The sequence below is a fragment of the Primulina eburnea genome, chromosome 1 (genome assembly GCF_022965805.1).
Source record: "Primulina eburnea isolate SZY01 chromosome 1, ASM2296580v1, whole genome shotgun sequence".
Lineage (NCBI taxonomy): Eukaryota > Viridiplantae > Streptophyta > Magnoliopsida > Lamiales > Gesneriaceae > Primulina > Primulina eburnea.
The window spans coordinates 27,333,229-27,352,843 of record NC_133101.1 but is presented as its reverse complement, the minus strand read 5'-3'; the positions used below and the strand labels follow the sequence as shown (position 1 = coordinate 27,352,843).

The following is a 19,615-nucleotide window of genomic DNA, read 5'->3' as shown; positions in this document are numbered from 1 at the left end:
CAACTCATCACCCCAAACCAAAAATGAAAGGAACCGAGGGACGTATGCATTGTTGTTATGAAAACTTGATGGATCCGTGAACCAAGCCTTGAAAGGCTGACTTGGTCACGTCCTCGACATGCTAAGGAAGGGTTCAAACCATGGTTACAGGCCCTAGGCCAACCATGATTCGAACACTCACCTTAGGCAACCAAACAACCAAACCGTGGGCTAAATCTGCATCTAGGAAGATGTTTGCTGTCATGCGTTTATCCTGAGTGCATGAGCTGAAATCAATTAACCAACACCTTCCTAACACACTCTAAATTATGCCTAGATGCATCCTTGAGTTCCTGGAACCGAGCCAACACCCTGTAATCGAAATAACACAACACCCGTAAGAAACAAAAGAATGGCTGGGAAAGGCCTGTCACGATTAAAGCTGCTGCTTTCTTTGTTATTTTCGAATGAGAGGGTGGGAGAGATGCTAAGAGACGAGGGGGCGGTTACAAGGAAAATAAAGGAGTCATGCAATGCATTAATGTGGGAGATGCAAGTGATGAGGTTGATTGGCAAATCAAATATTTTTATCCTTCATGCTGCACATGATGTATGGGTTGATAGGCTAGAATGGTGGGTTTAGGGAAACTAGGTGGATAATGGTACTAGGATTTCCAATTATTTGGGAGTTAAAGGTGAGGGAAATATTTTATACCATAAAGGCCAATGAAGGGTGATTAGAATGGAGGGTTACCAAGTTTATTTAAATTAGTAAGAGGGGTGGCCGAAATTTGCTTAAGAATGTTGCATGGTATGTATTTTAAGTTTTCAAGGTTTTAGACACCCATTATGTATTTTAGTGAATTAATAAATTAAATTAGGATAACAATTCTTGCATGGCATGACTTGGTCTTACACTTTATTATTAAAATGTTGGGTTTTAATTTCTTGAATATATTAGGCCTAGATTAATTTATCCCAATTGGTTATACATTTTAATTTAGGCTTTAACTAAATATTGGACATAGAAGAACAAATGTAATAAATTAATTCCAATTAACTTAATAAATATTAAAAACATTCTTGATCACTAAAATAAATTATTCCTTGACTTAAAATAAATTTAGGAATATTTTCTTATTATTAGTCTTATCTCAATTCTCTAAACTCCGGTCCGGCCCCACGTGTTTATCCGAAAAGATAAAACTAAACCTCTGCAATTAAAATAAATAATCATGACTTAGCAAATTTTAAAATGAATTAAACACTTCATATATATATATATATATATATATATATATATATATATATATAAATTATTTTAAATTTAAATAATAATATAATTATGCATGGCTTATACTGTAACGCCCCGAAAATTTAAAGGTCCACGCGAACCACATGCATTTGAATTATTAAATGCTCCTGTATTTTAATTAAATGTTTTAATTGCATTAATTATTTATGTTGTGCATATTGACATGTTTAAATATATTTTTCTGAATGGTTGCATTAAAATGTATTTTTAAAAGGTTATTCGAGCTGCGATCGAGGATCGGAGACCGATGGCTGAAAAATAGAAAATGTTTTTATTAAATAGTTGTTTTTAATTATTTAAAATTTGGGAGATGCTTTTTATTATTTTTGAGAATAAAGGGTTTTGGGATGATTTTATACCCCGGGCGTAAATTTTATCGGTGTTGGATTTTTAACAAAATGCGAGCTTTTTGGGCAACCCGGCTAATAAATTCACAAATTTATTTAAACCAAAAACCTTGATAATATTTTATTAAATCATAATTAAGACTAATGGGCTTAATTTAGTTGCTTAATATGCCTAAGCCTAGTTAGTAGTTTAATTAGTATTTAAAAGGTTAAAACCCTACACTCACAATACAACTACACGCCTCCCACTTTCAGAATTCAGAAACTCTCCCCAAAATCTCTTTAAACCACACGGCACACACCACAAAGTTGAAGGAATTTTCGAAGGGTCATGGTAGAAGCTAGCCAAGGTTTTGCTCCGTTCTTCATCGTCAACGGTTTTTCGTGTGTTTAAACGCAAAGCATGCCATATTTCTTCCTTTTTCTCATCTTTCACACCATAGTAATTATTTAAAATTGTTTTGCATGAAAAACATGGCACACAAGATGGAATTTTTGTAACTACATGAATAGGTGTCTTAAACTTGTGTTTTTGCTTCCAAAATCATGTTTTTATATTGTATAAGGGGCTGCCATGATTAGGACTTGGTTAAGGATGATTTTCAGGAAATTTAGAGTCCTAGGCACACACAGAAAATTCTGCAACTTGATTAGAAACAAGCTGGAACCGTAGGATTTCTAAAGAAAGAAAGGGCCGTAAGTTGGTAAAAGTGGGTATGCTTGTTGGGTTCAAGTGGTTCGTTTCTTATGCATGGTGCTAGGTGGCTCGACCAGGGCTGGTTCAAAGTCAAGGGTGGTCTCGGGCTAGGGCTAGGTTGGGTCCTAGGGTGGCTAGGGTTCGAGTCCTAGGCTTGTGGAAGAAGTCCACCCAAAGTGGGACTCCTCCCATCTCCACGCGCAGGAAATTTAAGGGGTGGCCGAGAGTTGCAGGGTGTGGCTCGCTAAGCGGCTGGCTAGGCGGTCTGGGTGAAGGATTAGGGTGGTCCAGTGAGGGTCAGGAGGACTTGGGCTAGCTAATGGCTCGAGTAGAACCCCCAAGCAAGAAGGAGTCCATATGCTAAGGAAGAGGCGTGCACAGCTCTTGTTCTGTGCATGGTTGCAGCGCGATTCAGAGGCTTGCTATTGGATCCGGGTTTCTACATGCCTAAACGCAGCGGAAGTTTTAAAATTTTAGATCTTGACGTTCAAGATGTATTTGGACGCTCGTATGATTTTATCATAAACATTCATAGGGCGTAAAACTTTTACCTTTAGTGAATTAAATCACTTGGCTCCAACTAATCTGGTACAGGCGGATCTAGTTCTTGATGAATCCCTACGAACTTTCTTCAATGACTCCTTTCTTTATTCTTCTAATCAAGTCCACAACTAGAAGATTTGTTCCTCTTCTAAATTGCACTTGAAATATAGAAGATGTTTTACGTAGAGATATAACACGAAAAATTCGACTAAAAAATATAAGCCAAATTTTTCTTACATAAAACAAAGGAGTTTCGAGAGCACTATTTCGAAAATTTGAAGAGCCGAAAGGCATTTTCCAGAGAGAAATTTCGGATGCCTTGTTTTGTCAAATAAGGATCAAATCCTTATAATTATTTCTAATCCTTAATTTACTTAATTAATCTCATTAATTAAGTCAATTAAAAATTCTAAAATATTTGCATCCCAAATCTTATTCTCTTCCAAATCACCGAAATATTTTGGAAAGAAATTGTGGTCTCTTGGAGGCTAGGGTTATGGCTCACCTACTCCTTTTTATAATCAAGCAATGACCTAATAATTATAATTAAGATTAATGGACTTGATTAATTAATTGAGCTAGTCCAACTAGTTTAATTAATTAATCAAAGTTCATTAAGAAATTTAATTATTTAGTATGTTGAACTTGTACTCCTACAAGCCCATTAAACACAATTCCCACTATATTTAATTTATTATTTAATAAACTCAAATTTTGAGTTTAATAAATTAAATCATTTATGAATTCACATTTTAATTTATTATTTAAATTATAAATTCAACTCCTTCAATTTTATCACCTCCAAAATTTAGTATTTGATAAACTCAATCTTTGAGTTTAATAAATCAAGTCCTCAAATTTTATAAATTCAACTCCTTGAATTTATTCTCTCCGAATTTCATAAATTCAACTTCTTGAATTTACTATCTCATAAATTCAACTCCTTGAATTTATTTTCTCAAAATTTAATTATCATAGATTCAACTCCTTGAATTTATTCTCCCAACGGGAACAAATGATCCAATACTTGTGTGACCCTCAATGGTTCAGGGATACAGCTAGCCGTGGGTTCACAACTCTTTGTGATTTAGGACATAATCATTTATTCGGGCTTATCCTAGTTAGGCCCATTCTTTTCATCAACACCTTGATCAAGAATGTCAGAACTCATTTCTGATTCCACCCATCGGATCATGGTAAGAGCGTCTAGTAGCATTGCCCCATGATCCCCTAGGTATCATTTATAGTACCTGCAAAAACCAGTCGATTATGATTAATGTACAGTACGGTCCCTTCATCTCATATATCCCGATCGAATCTGCAACCATTGGTTCATCGAGGGTTGCATATTAATTCGATAACTATGTGATAACTATAATAGTGGCATCGCGTGTACTATTTGAGAACTCCTTCTCTAACGTACATCTCATACTCTGGCCAGAGATTCCATGCACTATTATTTCATCAGATCACACAGGATATCCACACCCGTAGGTGAGCGGTGAATCCCCGACTACAATGCAATGGCTCCTATATGTGTCGCAACTGTACCCAACCTCGCCACCTGATGACTATCATGGAGCCGGTAAACGAGTCAAATCACAGCCCTAGCATATAGAGCCTCGGTGTTGTCCCGGGTCTTAAGGACTAATGGTGTACAATCATAACCACGGACTTATCCTCTCGATGAATGATAACCACTTGGAAAGTCCGAGGGAGGGTTGTTCGGTATAATCATTATAAGACTACCCATCTGCATGTTTGGACATTTCCATGCCCTTAACAAGAAACACAATACACAACATAACATATGCTAGTCTCGAGCTCAAGCGACCTTTATCCATGTTTTAGGCTGCAGAATCGACTAGGAACGAATTTAGAATATGCAGTGTTTACAAATGAGTTTCAACATCAAATTACGATTCATTTGTATTAAAGCATAATCAAGGACTTTATCTATGCTGATTGCATAGGTATAAAGATAAAGTATAACGAAACCATTAAAAATTAAATTATATTAAAATAAAGATTTTTTATTACAACTGAGTCAATAAAATCCCTAGCCAACCATTGGCTTGCAGGACATCTACTTTAACAATCTCTCATTTGCCCTAGAGCTAACTACCCATAATCCCATTGCTTCGCGATGCTTTTTAAACAATGGTTCTTGCAAAGGCCTTGTAAGTGGATCAACAACATTATTTGCAGAAGGGACTCTTTCGACTGATATGTCTCCTCTTCCCACAATCTCCCGTATGATGTGGAACTTTCTCAGTACATGTTTTGATAGCTGACGAGACCTTGGTTCCTTTGCTTGCACAATAGGACCAGTGTTTTAACAGTACGATGGGACTGGATCAACTCCATTAGGAATAACGCCCAACACTTGGACAAAATTCCTCATCCAAACTACCTCTTTGGCTGCATCAGATGCAACGATGTATTCAGCTTCAGTGGTGGAATCCGCAACGGTGTCTTGCTTGGAACCTTTCCAACAGACACCTGCACCATATAGCATGAATACAAAACCAGAGGTCGATTTCGAATCATCTATGTCACATTGGAAGCTAGAATCCGTGTAGCCTTCCAATTTCAATTCTCCACCCCCATAGACCATGAACAAAATCTTAGTCCTTCTCAAGTACTTAAGAATATATTTCACGACATTCCAATGCATTGGACCAGGGTTTGTCTGATATCTGCTTGTAACACTTAGAGCGTAAGCAACATCAGAATGTGTCGATATCATACCATACATGATACTATCAATAGCAGACGTATATGGAATACATGTCATCATCTCTATCTTTTCATCAGTCTTGGGGCACATTGCATCGGATAGAGTAACACCATGACACATTGGTAAGTATCATCTCTTAGACTTTTCCATAGAGAATCTATTTAGAATGGTATCGATTTAAATCGCTTGGGTGAGCCCTAGCATCCTTTTGATCTATCTCTATAGATTTTTATTCCTAATACATTGGATGCTTCACCAATGTCTTTCATGGAGAATTTACTTGCTAACCATACTTTAGTTGATTGCAATAATCTTACATTATTCCCAATGAGTAGGATATCATCAACATAAAGTACTAGGAATGTCACTGCACCCCCACTAACTTTCTTGAACACGCATGGTTCCTCAAGATTCTTAGCAAAACCAACTCTTTGATAGTGCTATCACATATGAGGTTCCAACTCCTCGACGCCTGCTTGAGACCATATATTGTTCTCTGAAGTTTGCATACCTTATGCTCACTTCCTACTGAAAATACCTTCCCATCCTGCCCCAAGCTTTCTTGTGGGGACCCGGACGCTAATCAAGTTCTTAATCATTATTGGGACTAATTAATCAATTATAAAACAGGGTCTAAATTTTTTTTTTAAATACAAAGCGGAAACGTAATGTAATTTACTTCAAATTACATATTAAACATAAACATACAATCTTGTGTTATCTACAAGAATTCAACTAGGTTCAACTACATATCAGTGCTGAATCCTACGTTGCTTCGAAGCCTGGATCTCCACGCTATCTAATCTTCTCTCATCCTCTTCTTGATCCTGATCCAGCCCCACCTGTTGTCATACACACATACAAAACAAGACAACAGCCGGATAACTCCGGTGAGATATAAATATCCCAGTATAAACAATGTATACATGCAATCATATAAAAGCATATACGAAAGCATATAAGAATTATTCATAACATGTCTCAAATCAGAAACATAAATCAATATCAAGCATTCCATAAACATGAATGATATAACCAATGTAAATCAACATGGCGTATCTGACTCAACTCAATCGACGCGTCGTCTCATACTCGACTCGACTCCACTGACGCGTCGTCTCATACTCGACTCTACTCTAACCTAGGGATCCCGATGTCTGGATATAGGTAATTATATCGAATCTCAGTCGATAGGAATGAATCAATCCCTAAACGGCATCGATATAATTAATATATCCAGTGTCTGGGCGAATCAGCCGCAGAATTGACGACTCAGTCAATAACCCGACGAATCAGCCGGTAATTAGGCGAATCAGCCAATAATCAGACAACTCAGCCTGTAATTAAGCGAATCATCTTAAGTTTAGACGAATCAGTCAATAACCAGACGAATCAGCCGGTGACTAGGCGAATCAGCCTATGACTCAACGACTCAGTAATCAATACATGCAGTCAGTATCTAAGCAAATCACTCGATGACTAGCGAATCGGCAGTCATTACATGCAGTGGCTATAAATCAATAGACTACAATCATAAGTCTCATCAATTGCAAATATCAATGCAATAAATGAAAGTATGTGATTTAGGGGAACTCGAGTCAAACCTCCCTCGATTTGTGCAATCCCAACTCAACATTAATTTATACCTTTCTTTCTGATACTCTGACTCTGTCGAAGTCTCGAACCCCAAGCCTGTCAATACTCAGTCTGACAATAACAATATTGAGGGTATAGTATCAATACACCACTCAAGCACTACTGGATATAATCAGAATTCAATCAAATTCTGTTTAAATAACATAACGGCGTAATCTCAATATATCCAGCCATATCATATCAGTCAGATATCAATTCTAACGTCTTATAATCAATAACAACTCAATTCTGATATCAAATCAACTCCGAAATTCATAACAATTTCATATGGTATTTTTTCCTCAATCCGGTTTCGATTATACGGTGTCTAACATACCAAGAACATCATATATGAATCATCTCAGATTCTGACACTACCATAATTTCAAAACATATCAAAACGTAGAAAAACTTACGTCCAGTTGTAGCCTACGTCGATAGGAACTCAATACCAAAGTCGGATTCAAAATCAGACGGACGGATTTCTTGCAAAAGGCGTAAGGATTTTCTTTCTTCCTCCTCGGACCTTTTCCTCAATTCTGAATCAATTTCGAAGGAATTACAGCACTATATATATCAATGCATGCATGTCCTGAGGTGTCACAATTTTCGCAACACACGTTGCACCGCGGGTGCGGTATATGTCAAGACCGCGGGTGCGGTAATACTTGCACCGCGGGTGCGGTCACCCTTCGATAAAACTGACCAAGTTTCTGTCCATGCACCGTGGGTGCGGTACATGCAAGGGCGCGGGTGCAGTGTTGCTTCGGCAACACATTCTAAAATTCAGAATAAATGGCCACCCATTATATTAAATCGTGTCTCAGTTGACCCTTTCGTAATCACGTTAAATTATACGTCAATAATCCTTAATTAACAGTGATTAATTCTCGGGCATTACATTTCTTTTGTAGATCCATTTGCATCCTATGGGAACGATTCCCTCAAGTGGATCCACAAATCTCCAGACTTGGTTTGAATACATAGAGTTCATCTCTGACTGCATGGCTTCAAGCCATTTGGTTGAATCAGTATCAGATATTTCTTCCTTAAAGTTAATTGGATCACATCCAACACAAGACTCATCATGGTCTTGTTCATGAAGAAGCGTATATCTAGCAGGTGGTCTAATAACCCTATCAGACCTTCTAGGAACTTGTACTTCAACTACTGGTTATTGGGGATTAGGTTCAACTACTATAGTTGAGAGAGTATCTTGATTTTCTTCAAGTTCTATCATCTTGCCTTTTTCTATCTAATAGAAACTCCTTTTCCAAAATGGTGACATTTCTTGAAACAAACACTTTTGCTTCATTGGGATGATAGAAATAATATCCAATAGAATTCTTTGGATATGCTACAAAGTGGGTCTGCCATCCAATTTGTCTCCCATTGTCTGCTTCACATAAGTAGAACATCCCCATATTCTCATGTAAGAATACTTGGGAGTTTTTCTCATCCATATCTCATATGGTGTTTTATTCACTCCTTTAGTATGGACATTATTCAACAACATTGCCGCAGTTTCAAGCGCAAAGCCCTAAAACGATGTAGGCAAATCAGTGAATCCCATCATAGATCGAACCATGTCCAACAAGGTTCGCTTATGACGTTCAGAAACACCATTCAATTGTGGTGTTGCTGGTGGTGTCCACTGTGAGAGAATCTCTTTCTCTTTTAGATAACCCAAAAACAGCACTCAAGTATTCTCCACCTCGATCAGATCGAAGTGTCTTAATACTCATTTCTAGTTGTTTCCTACTTCAGATCTGAATTATTTGAACCTTTCAAATGCTTCAGATTTGTGTTTCATCAAATAAAAATATACCAATACCTCGAATGGTCATCAGTAAAGGTAACAAAGTAGGATTGCCCATATTTTGTGCTAACGCTTAGCGGGCCACAAACGTCTGTGTGGATCAAATCCAATAGACCATGCGGACGTTCCACGTTTCCATCAAATGGAGTCTTGGTCAATTTTTCTTTTAGACAGGACTTACAAGTAGGTAGAGAATTTACGTATGACAAGTCAAACATTCCTTATTCCACTAGCTTGTGCATCCTTCTTCGGGAAATATGACCTAGTCTAGCATGCCATATTTGTGTGGGATTTGGATCATCTAACTTTCTTTTGTTTGTTGTTGAAATAGTGTTTACTTGGAAATTCACTTATCATTTCCTAAACATTTCTGGCGTATATAATTTCTCATGTCTGGACTTCTTGCAGTGAAATAAATTATTCTGACTTATCGGGCTTTGTTGGCCTTTTAAGTTTCCTTCAGAGTTTGCCTCTTATTAGGATTGTTTTTCTTGTGAGGGACAAAACATTTCTTTCCCTTACCTTGTGGGCCATTTTTCGTCTGACGAGAGGCCCATTAGAAAAACAATAATTTTCTATTTTATGGTGATCTCATAAGCTGTATAAGCGTATTGACTATCTGTTCAAGGCTATCATCTATCTTATTCAATTCACCATAACCCCGTCAAATGAGGAAGAGAAAAAACAACATATTGATGTTATTGTTGCGTGTTTTCTTTAATGCTCGCAAGCGCACGACGTCAAGTTATAGTAAAATGTAATTATGAGTACAAGTATCGATCCCACGAGGAATGTAATTTCTAAATTTATACTAATGCTTGTAATTAGAATAGTCTCGATTTTATTTAGAATAATCAAATAACAGATTTGTACGTACCAATAACTGAATTGAAAATAAATTTAATTTTAATACCAAACAGAGTTGAACAATGGAATAAAAGATCTAGAGGTTTGACTTCACGTAACTATCCACCATGTGATATGTTTGTGTAGCTATATTATAATTGTCCTTCTTATTCATTAGCCAAAAATTCTATGATTATCTACTCCCTCTCTCGAGTGCTAAGTAGATACTAATTATCTAACAAAAGATTGCAACGTCTCCGTCAACAATCAACAATTAAATAACACAACAAGCACTAAATTCTTTTAATGGCTTCCATAGCAATGTATGTCCTCTCGAACTATATAAATACCATCGATGTATTTTTCCCTTTCTTGATTATAAATTTCCTTTTTCAAGTGATAATTTATAACATATAAATCATTCAAGATATGGCCAGTAAAATGAAAGCATTAAGATTAGAAAAACACAAATGAACAATAAAGATAATTTATACAGCATAAATCATGAATCTCAACACATGGTTTCTAGTTTTGTTCCATCATCCCTCTAGAATTAAGATTTAGTTCATAATAATGAAAATAAAACAACAACACATGAATCTTAAACAAGACATATCAAAATAAAAGTAGAAATAAAGAAAGAAAGGACTTAGAACAAGAGTTTTGGAGTGTATGAAGTTTTTGTTCCAAGATGTGCAAGAACTTGTTGAAGATGATGATCTTGATCTTCAACTCTTTTCCTTGTAGCCTCCACCCTTTTCCTAGCTTCTCTCTATAACCTAGATGATGAAAAAGAGACCTTTTATAGTCTAGACAAGATATCCCACGTAGCACACCATTTTCCCCTTCTTTTCTTCAAAGTCCATAAAGTTTCACAATTTCCGGAGGGATGTTTGTGCATGACCGCGGGTGCGGTAGTCTAAGGACCGCGGGTGCGGTGATATTTCGTCAAAAACTCTCCTGCTCAGCAAGTGGCACCGCGGGTGCGGTGCTTGCATGACCGCGGGTGCGGTCATGCCTCGGCGAACAGCGCGGGTGCGGTGGTGTATGCAGCGCGGGTGCACTGTTGCTTCGTGTCTCATTGTCCTTTGCACCTTCTAATTCATCACTATATCATTCCAAACTCTCATTTCTAAGCTTCCAAACTACGATAACAAAAACAACAACATATCAAATAAAACCTGCTCAAGAATCACAAAATTCCAAGTTAAAAACAAGTAATAAAAGTACAATAAATTGCACTTATCAAACTCCCCCAAACTTAAGATTTTGCTAGTCCCGAGCAAATCAAAACAACAACAAAAAAAAACAAACAAACAAACAAGTCATGAAATATTTTAAAGAACTTGGCCTCAATATAAATTCAAAATCCACCATGCATTTACAATTCAAATCAATTCAACCACTTGTTCATCCAGATAAAATCATATGATTGGTTCGTTCTCTAACTTCAAATCTCTCAACCATGTTTCAAATCATTATCAATTGATTTCAAATTTTTACAAACACATATCACAAGGTCTTTTTCGGTAAAAATTGGGTTCAAAGCAATATTCATTCAAGAAATGGATACCCAATAAATATTTGATGCAATGAGGTATGTGAAAAATTGATCAAAATTCTTATTCAATGACAGTGTTTATCGATTGTCCATAGGCTAGATCCTCCCAATCACTCTCCACTAATATATTGGACAACTATGACTAGGTTAATAGGATTTTCAATGGTTATAATGTTAGGCCTCGGTTCATGGCTACAAATAAAGTTTAGGAGTTCAAATAAGGGGGTTCTTTTGATCTCCATTTTTTTCTTTTTCTTTTTCTTTATTCATCTCATCTCTTTTTCTCCCCTTTTTCTCCAATCTTCAACAATGTATCATTATTCATTTTTTCTTTTGTAGGAGAAAATCAATTTCTTTCGAATTCTTACTCCCTTGAGAAGGTAGGAATTAATTGTATAAGATATTCAAAAGGTTGGTAATTGTGGGATTCTTGAAAAAAAATATTTGAATGGGGGTCTTTTACACATATTTACGTGTGCCATTCAAATTCATATAAGCTCAAAGAGGTGACAAATGATAAATTAATTTATTTGGTAGCTTGAAAGGCTCAATCGATCCAAAAAATCATCTAAATCATTCCTAAATCATAATTTGTCCGTATTTCGCCTCGAGTGATGTTTGGATAGTTCTAGACAAAATCTCAATTCACCATCAAAAATTAGAATCTAATCATCGTGAAAATGTTGTCTCAATGCATCAACCAAATACATATATATTCAAAAAGAAATGTGCTTGGCTTCCAAGGAATTTCAAAAACACAACTCTTTTCTCTTATAGGCTCAAAAGGGCTTCAACTGAATGTTTATGAATAATATACATGGCCCAAATAAATTCAAAGATTGCCTCAATCATTTATGTGTTTGCAAAAATTCTATTTCAATGTCAAATAAAAATCACAAAGTTTTATAGAAATTGTAAGTCTCAAACTCACCAAATCTCATGATTATTCTCTAAATTTTTCAAAGTGATCAATTAACATGAATTTAATGCATGACATTTCTTTTTCATAAAATTATTTTCATCATTGGCCAATTCATTAGAAATTTCATGACTAAAATACTACAAACACACAAAATAAATCAAAAATTTAAACACACAAAAATACACTAAATAAATAAACACACGAAAACAAATAAAAACTCCAAATAAAATAAAATAAAACACAAACCAAATAAAATAAAATAAATCTCCCCCAAACTTAAACATGTGCATCGTCCTTGATGTGAATAAGCATGATAAATAGGAAAATGCACATACACTGGGCAACGACCGTCAGTGGTCATCCTCATCATCGTCATCGTGGTGGGGTGGTTGGAACTCTGGCGGGTGGTAAACAGGTGGCCACTGTGGAGGAGGTGGAAACGGATGACCAGAAGTAGAAGCAGATGGAAACTGCTGAGCCAACACCGAAGTGAAATCCATCATTTACCCCATGAATGTATCGGTCCTATACCGAAAAGCATCCATCTCTTGGCGTTGTACCCGCATATCCTCTTCCAACTGATTCAACCTATTTCTCCTATGCCTTTGCTGCAGCTGTGGCTCTTGAGCTTGGGCTTGGTCACGTCTCTCTGCAGCTCTCCGATTGAATTCCCTTTCAGCTCTACGTGCTGCAGCTTGGTCATTTCTGACTCCCATAAATGCCTGAGCTATCACAATAGGATTTTTCGGCTTCAGAACTTCTTCATTCGGAGCCCAAGTCACTCCCACATGTTGGCACAATATGGTGATGAGAGAGGGGTGGAGAAGTCCACTCGGAGAGTTACCTCTTCCATAGTCGAGAATGGAATTTTGAAGCAATTGACCGAGATCAACTGTCTTTCCTGTCATAATGCAAAATGTGAGGATGGCCCTCTCCTTAATGACAGTAGTGGTGTGTTCGGTTGGCTTTATCCTAGCAGCAATGAATGAATACAAATTTTTAGCAACAGTCTTCAGATCAGACTTTGCTAGGCTCAAGTGCACATCGTCCCTCATTCGCCATTCGGCTCCCTGTATACATATTGTTTGAAGAATATTGTTATAATCAACATGCTCATTTCTGTATTCTTCATACTCGTCGTGCATGATTTGAGGGAAGCCATATATCGTGTTGATTGTATGTGCATCATATGCTACCTGTTTACCTCGAACAAAAACTGTCAATCGATCATATCTAACCTTAAGGTTAGCGTAGAACTCTCTCACCAGTGATATGACAGCATCCTGTGGCTGTCTGCCAAATTCTTCCCACTGTCTAGCAGTAAGCATCCTCCCAATTTCAGTATCAGGGAAGCTCATATCAAATCCTCTCTCCTTGATAATGCTTCTATTCAAAATCTTCCCATATTGTTCTTCCGCCCTCTCATCATAAAACCGACTCGCATCATAGTTCACACTTGATGATGATGAAGCACCCTTTGATGACTTTCTTTTTAGTGGCATTTTGTCGAACACCTTCTCAACACAACTTTAATTCAATCCACTTCTCAAAATACAAGATTATTGCAATCCACCAAACTACTACCTCACAATATTCACACTTCAACAATGTACACAATAATCAATCAACAATATTCCCAAAATCAACAGTATTCTTCACAAAATGAATAATTTCCTTCCTTAACAATAAATTTCGAATTTAGCAACAAATTTGCTAGAATTTGCTCACCTTGGGTGTGTTGAATTGTTTCTTGAAGAACAAAAACAAAGTTGTGTTCAAATTCTTGAATAAATTTTGAATCCCCTTTTTCAACCCTAGGTTGGATTTTTGAATTTGATGGAAAGAAATGAGGTATTTGATGGAATGTGTGAAGATTTGTAAGTTTTAGTGATGAATTTGTTGAAAGAAGAACAAAGATTTGGTGTATGAGTTGTGTTTGGAGTAGGGATTTTCGAAAATATGGAAGTGGGTGTTCTTGAGAGGGTGTTTCGGTAATGGAAGAGAATGCCCGATTGTTTCTTATAAAGGTATTACCGCAGGGTGCGGTAGTGTAAGCACCGCGGGTGCGATGTCATTTCGAACAAGCAGCGCAGGTGCGGTAGTTTAGACAGCGCGGGTGCGGTAGTGCTTCGGCACTCCTAGCATGGGGGCGCTTTATTTGTGCTGCTGGTGCACTCCTGCTTCGAATTTTCTTGAATTTGTAATGCACCTCAAGCATAGGTGCAGTGCACATGAGACTGTAAGGGCGCTCCTATTTTATCAAAATATTTTCTTCTCAACTTTTCAGTCCTGAAAAAGAAAACAATTGAAAATCATTAAATTTGGGAAGATAAAATCACACATTATATCTAAAAAATACAAAAACACAAATAACATGATACAAAAATAAAATCAACCCCAAAATCAAAATGCAAAATAAACAAAAAATTTGGGTTGCCTCCCAATAAGCGCTTGGTTTAACGTCATCAGCCTGACTTTCATCAGTCTACTTTGGTTCTCGCAGTGGGATGTTGTCCATGTGTCGCACTTCATTGCCAAAGTAATGTTTGACCCTCTGACCATTGACTTTGAATGTCTCGCCATTTTTGCATTTTAGTTCAATTGCACCATGTGGGTACACTTTTTCTACTGTGAATGGGCCAGACCATCTGGATTTTAACTTACCAGGAAACAACCTCAGTCGAGAATTGAATAATAACACCTGTTGTCCTGCTTCAAATTCTCGTCGAAGAATCTGCTTGTCGTGCCATCTCTTGGTATTTTCTTTGTATATCTTGGCATTCTCGTATGCATCATTCCTGAATTCTTCCATCTCATTCAACTGCAACAGTCGTTGCTCGCTCGATGCTCCCATATCAAAATTTAGCTTTTTGATAGCCCAAAATGCCTTGTGCTCCAGTTCCAAAGGTAAATGACAAGCTTTCCCAAAGACCAACCTATAAGGTGACATCCCGATAGGTGTCTTGTATGCAGTCCTGTATGCCCATAAAGCGTCATCTAGCTTGATTGCCCAATCCTTCTGGTTTGTTTTCACTGTCTTTTCTAATATTTGCTTTATCTCCCGGTTGGATATCTCTGCTTGCCCATTGGCTTGCGGGTGGTATGCCAGTGTCACCCTGTGCTTCACATCATACTTGGCCAATAGTGAGTTAAAAATTTTGTTACAGAAATGTGTACCTTCATCACTGATAATGGCTCTAGGCGTTCCAAATCTCGTGAAGATGTTCCTGTGGACAAATTTAACAACAACTCGAGCATCATTAGTACTGGTGGCGATTGCTTCCACCCATTTTGACACATAATCGACAGCAAGTAAAATGTATGATTGACCAAACGAAGATGGGAAGGGACCCATAAAATCAATACCCCAGACATCGAAGAGTTCCACCTCCAAAATATTCGTTAGTGGTAATTCATGTCGTCTAGAAATATTGCCAATTCTTTGGCATTTATCACATGACTTGACTAAAGTATAACTGTCTTTAAATAAATTAGGCCAATAAAAACCTGACTGTAATACTTTAGCTGCTGTTCTAGATGCTCCAAAGTGTCCACCGTAGGGTGCGGAATGACATTGCTCTAGAATCATACCTGCTTCTTCCTCAGCTACACATCGTCTGATTATCTGATCAGCACATCTCTTGAACAAGAATGGATCGTCCCACAGGTAAAACTTGGCATCATGAAGAAATTTCTTCTTTTGATGATATGTTAAATCTGAAGGTAATTCTCCTGCAGCAAGGAAATTAGCTATATCTGCAAACCACGGATGTGTAACACTTACCTTGAAAAGTTGTTCATCTGGGAACGACTCGTTGATAGCTCCACCTTCAGTTCGTTCTTCCAGCTCTAATCGTGGCAGGTGATCAGCCACCTGGTTCTCACAACCTTTCTTATCTTTGACTTCAAAGTCAAATTCTTGAAGTAGGAGTATCCATCGTATCAATCTGGGCTTTGCATCCTTTTTGGCAAACAAGTATCGAAGAGCTGCATGATCAGTAAAAACGGTTACCTTGGTGCCAATGAGATATGTTCTGAACTTGTCAAATGCAAACACCACTGCTAGCATCTCTTTTTCAGTAGTTGTGTAATTCTGTTGGGCTGCATTGAGTGTACGAATTGCATAGTAGATAGCTTTAAACATCTTGTCTCGTCTTTGTCCCAATGCTGCTCCTACAGCATAGTCGCTAGCATCACACATGAGCTCAAAGGGCTCCTTCCAATCAGGTACTATCATGATGGGTGCAGAAATCAGTGCTTTCTTGATCCTGTTAAATGCCTGCAAGCAATCATCGTCGAAAATAAATGTTGAATCTTTCTCTAACAAATTACATAAAGGTCTAGTAATTTTAGAGAAATCTTTAATATAACGACGATAAAACCCGGCATGTCCCAAGAAACTTCGAATTCCTTTCACGTTCTTCGGCGGTGGAAGATTTTCAATTGCCACAACTTTGGCCCTGTCAACTTCTATTCCTTTAGCTGAAATTTTGTGGCCAAGCACAATACCTTCTGGAACCATGAAGTGACATTTTTCCCAATTCAGAACTAGATTCTTAGCCTGACATCTCTGCAAAACAAGCATTAAATTTTGCAAACAATGATCAAAAGATGTACCAAATACAGAAATTTCATCCATAAAAACCTCCATTATTTCCTCAACCATATCAGAAAATATGGCCATCACACACCTCTGAAAAGTAGCAGGTGCATTGCATAGTCCAAATGGCATTCTCCTGAAAGCAAATGTACCGTAAGGGCAAGTGAAGGTAGTCTTCTCCTGATCCTCCGGTGCTATGACAATCTGATTGTAACCTGAATAACCATCTAGAAAGCAATAATAATGATAACCACCAACTCTATCAAGCATCTGGTCAATAAATGGAAGTGGGAAATGATCTTTCCTAGTAGCATCATTCAATTTCCTGTAGTCTATGCATACTCGCCAACCAGTCACTGGACGAGTTGAAATCAATTCATTGTTCTCATTTTTCACTACAGTTATTCCTCCCTTCTTAGGCACTACTTGTACTGGTGAAACCCATGAGCTATCAGATATAGCATAAATAACACCAGCATTTAACAATTTTAATACCTCAGCCCTCACAACCTCTTTCATTGCAGGATTAAGCCTTCTCTAATGATCAACATAAGGTGAATATGACTCCTGCATCAAAATTTTATGCATACAAACAGTAGGGCTAATTCCCCTTATATCAGCAATTGTCCATCCCAAAGCAGATTTAAATTCTCTCAACACCCTCAACAATTTTTCTTTTTCAGTACAAGTAAGAAAAGAAGAGATGATTACTGGATATGTTGAATTTTCACCTAAAAATGCATAACAGAGGTGACTTGGAAGTTCCTTCAATTCGGGGGATACTTTTGGTACCTCTATACTTGCATCTTCAAGTAGTTCTACATTATGCACATCAATCTTTTCTCTAGGCAATTTATCGAGAGTAAGTAACTCATCTTGCACGTCCCAATCATCTTCATCCAGTATTGACGCCGATTCCAACAAGCATCTCTCCAAAGAATCTTTCGTCAATCTACCTGCACCAACATGAGATACACATGAGTAAATTACATCAATGCTATTACAAGTACTTACCTCATTTGGTTCTTTGACTGTGTTGTAGATGTTGAACATAACTTCTTCTCCACCTACTCTCAATGTAAGCTCACCCTTGTGCACATCAATCAAAGCTTTTCCGGTGGCCAAGAATGGCCTTCCAAAGATAAGTGGGGTGTCCTGATCTTCTTCCATATCTAGAATGACAAAATCAGCAGGAAATATAAATTTGTCTACCTTTACCAGAACATCCTCCACTATACCCCGTGGATATGTAAGTGATCTATCCGCCAGCTGCAAGGTAATAGAGCTAGGCTTCACCTCGCCAAGCTCCAAAGTCCTGTAAATAGAAAAAGGCATTAAATTAATACTGGCACCTAAATCACATAAAGCTTTATTTATTCTAGAACCACCAATAACACAAGGAATAGTAAAACTCCTTGGATCTTTGAGTTTCTGTGGTAGTTTCATTTGAAGTATGGCGCTACACTCTTCTGTCAACTTCACTGTCTCAAACTCATGCAACTTCCTCTTCTTTGACATCACATCTTTGATGAACTTTGCATATTTTGGCATTTGCTCCAAAGCATCGGCAAATGGGATGTTGATATGAATCTTCTTGAAGATCTCCAAAAATTTGGCAAATTGCTCATCCAATTTCTTCTTTTTAAACCGCTGTGGATATGGAAGTATTGGCTTGAATACCGGCGGTTGTTCAACTTCAACTTCAACTTTGGATTCCTCCGTTTCGACTTCTTCAAGAATCACCTCCTTTTCATCCTTCTCATTGGAATTTTTACCATCAAGTTCTTTTCCACTTCTCAAAGTCACAGCTTTGCATTGCTCCTTTGGATTCACTTCAGTGTTACTCGGGAACTGACCTTTATTTTGATCTTTCAATGCATTAGCTAATTGACCAATCTGTGTCTCCAATGACTTCATTGTAGCTCCCATATTTCCCATGTGAGTTTCCATGCCATCAAGACGAGATTCAGTCCTAGCCATTCTTTTACTCGATTCTACAACAAATGTCCCAACTAAATCCTCAAGCGAAGGTTTTCCTTCCCCCTTTGATGCATTGAACCCCGGTGGAGGATTCAAAACATTCTTATTATTAGCATATGAAAAATTCTCGTGATTTCTCAAACCCGGATGATAAGTGTTAGGGGGAGGGTTACTTCGATATCCTCCATAACCACCAAAGTTCCTATTGTTGATATAATGAGCCTCATCAGGAATATGTGGTTCCTCAGTGACAACAGATGCATTTTCAACCTCTGATGTACTAGCCTTGTTCATTGCTACAATTTGAGTTGTTAAAGCTGAAACTTGAGCTGTGAGTGATGTAATAGGATCTATGGCATAAATACCAGCTTGCTTCTTCACTCCTGATCTTTCAGTCGGCCACTGATAACTGTTAATGGTCATCTGTTCAAGCAAATCATATGCTTGATCGGGTGATTTGGCAAATATTGTGCCACCAGCTGCTGCATCAACAGTACCTCTTGTTTTTCCATTCAAACCATTGTAAAATAATTCAATCTGTACCCAATCTTCAAAACCATGGTTTGGATATCTCCTCAACAATTCCTTATACCGTTCCCATGCCTCATATAGTTGCTCAAAATCAGTCTGC

At 37.5% G+C, this 19,615-nt stretch overlaps 1 protein-coding gene across 1 annotated transcript; it reads right to left on the bottom strand.

The window, feature by feature from the left end:
* Positions 1–14,889: 14,889 nt before the first annotated feature.
* LOC140806383 (uncharacterized) lies at positions 14,890–19,278 on the bottom strand. The gene is made up of 4 exons (XM_073163019.1): positions 19,158–19,278; positions 15,996–16,160; positions 15,582–15,631; positions 14,890–15,537 (listed from the first exon to the last, which is right to left on the bottom strand). The coding sequence occupies exons 1-4, from the start codon at positions 19,276–19,278 to the stop codon at positions 14,890–14,892; spliced, it is 984 nt and encodes a 327-aa protein (XP_073019120.1).
* Between the last annotated feature and the right edge of the window lie 337 nt (positions 19,279–19,615).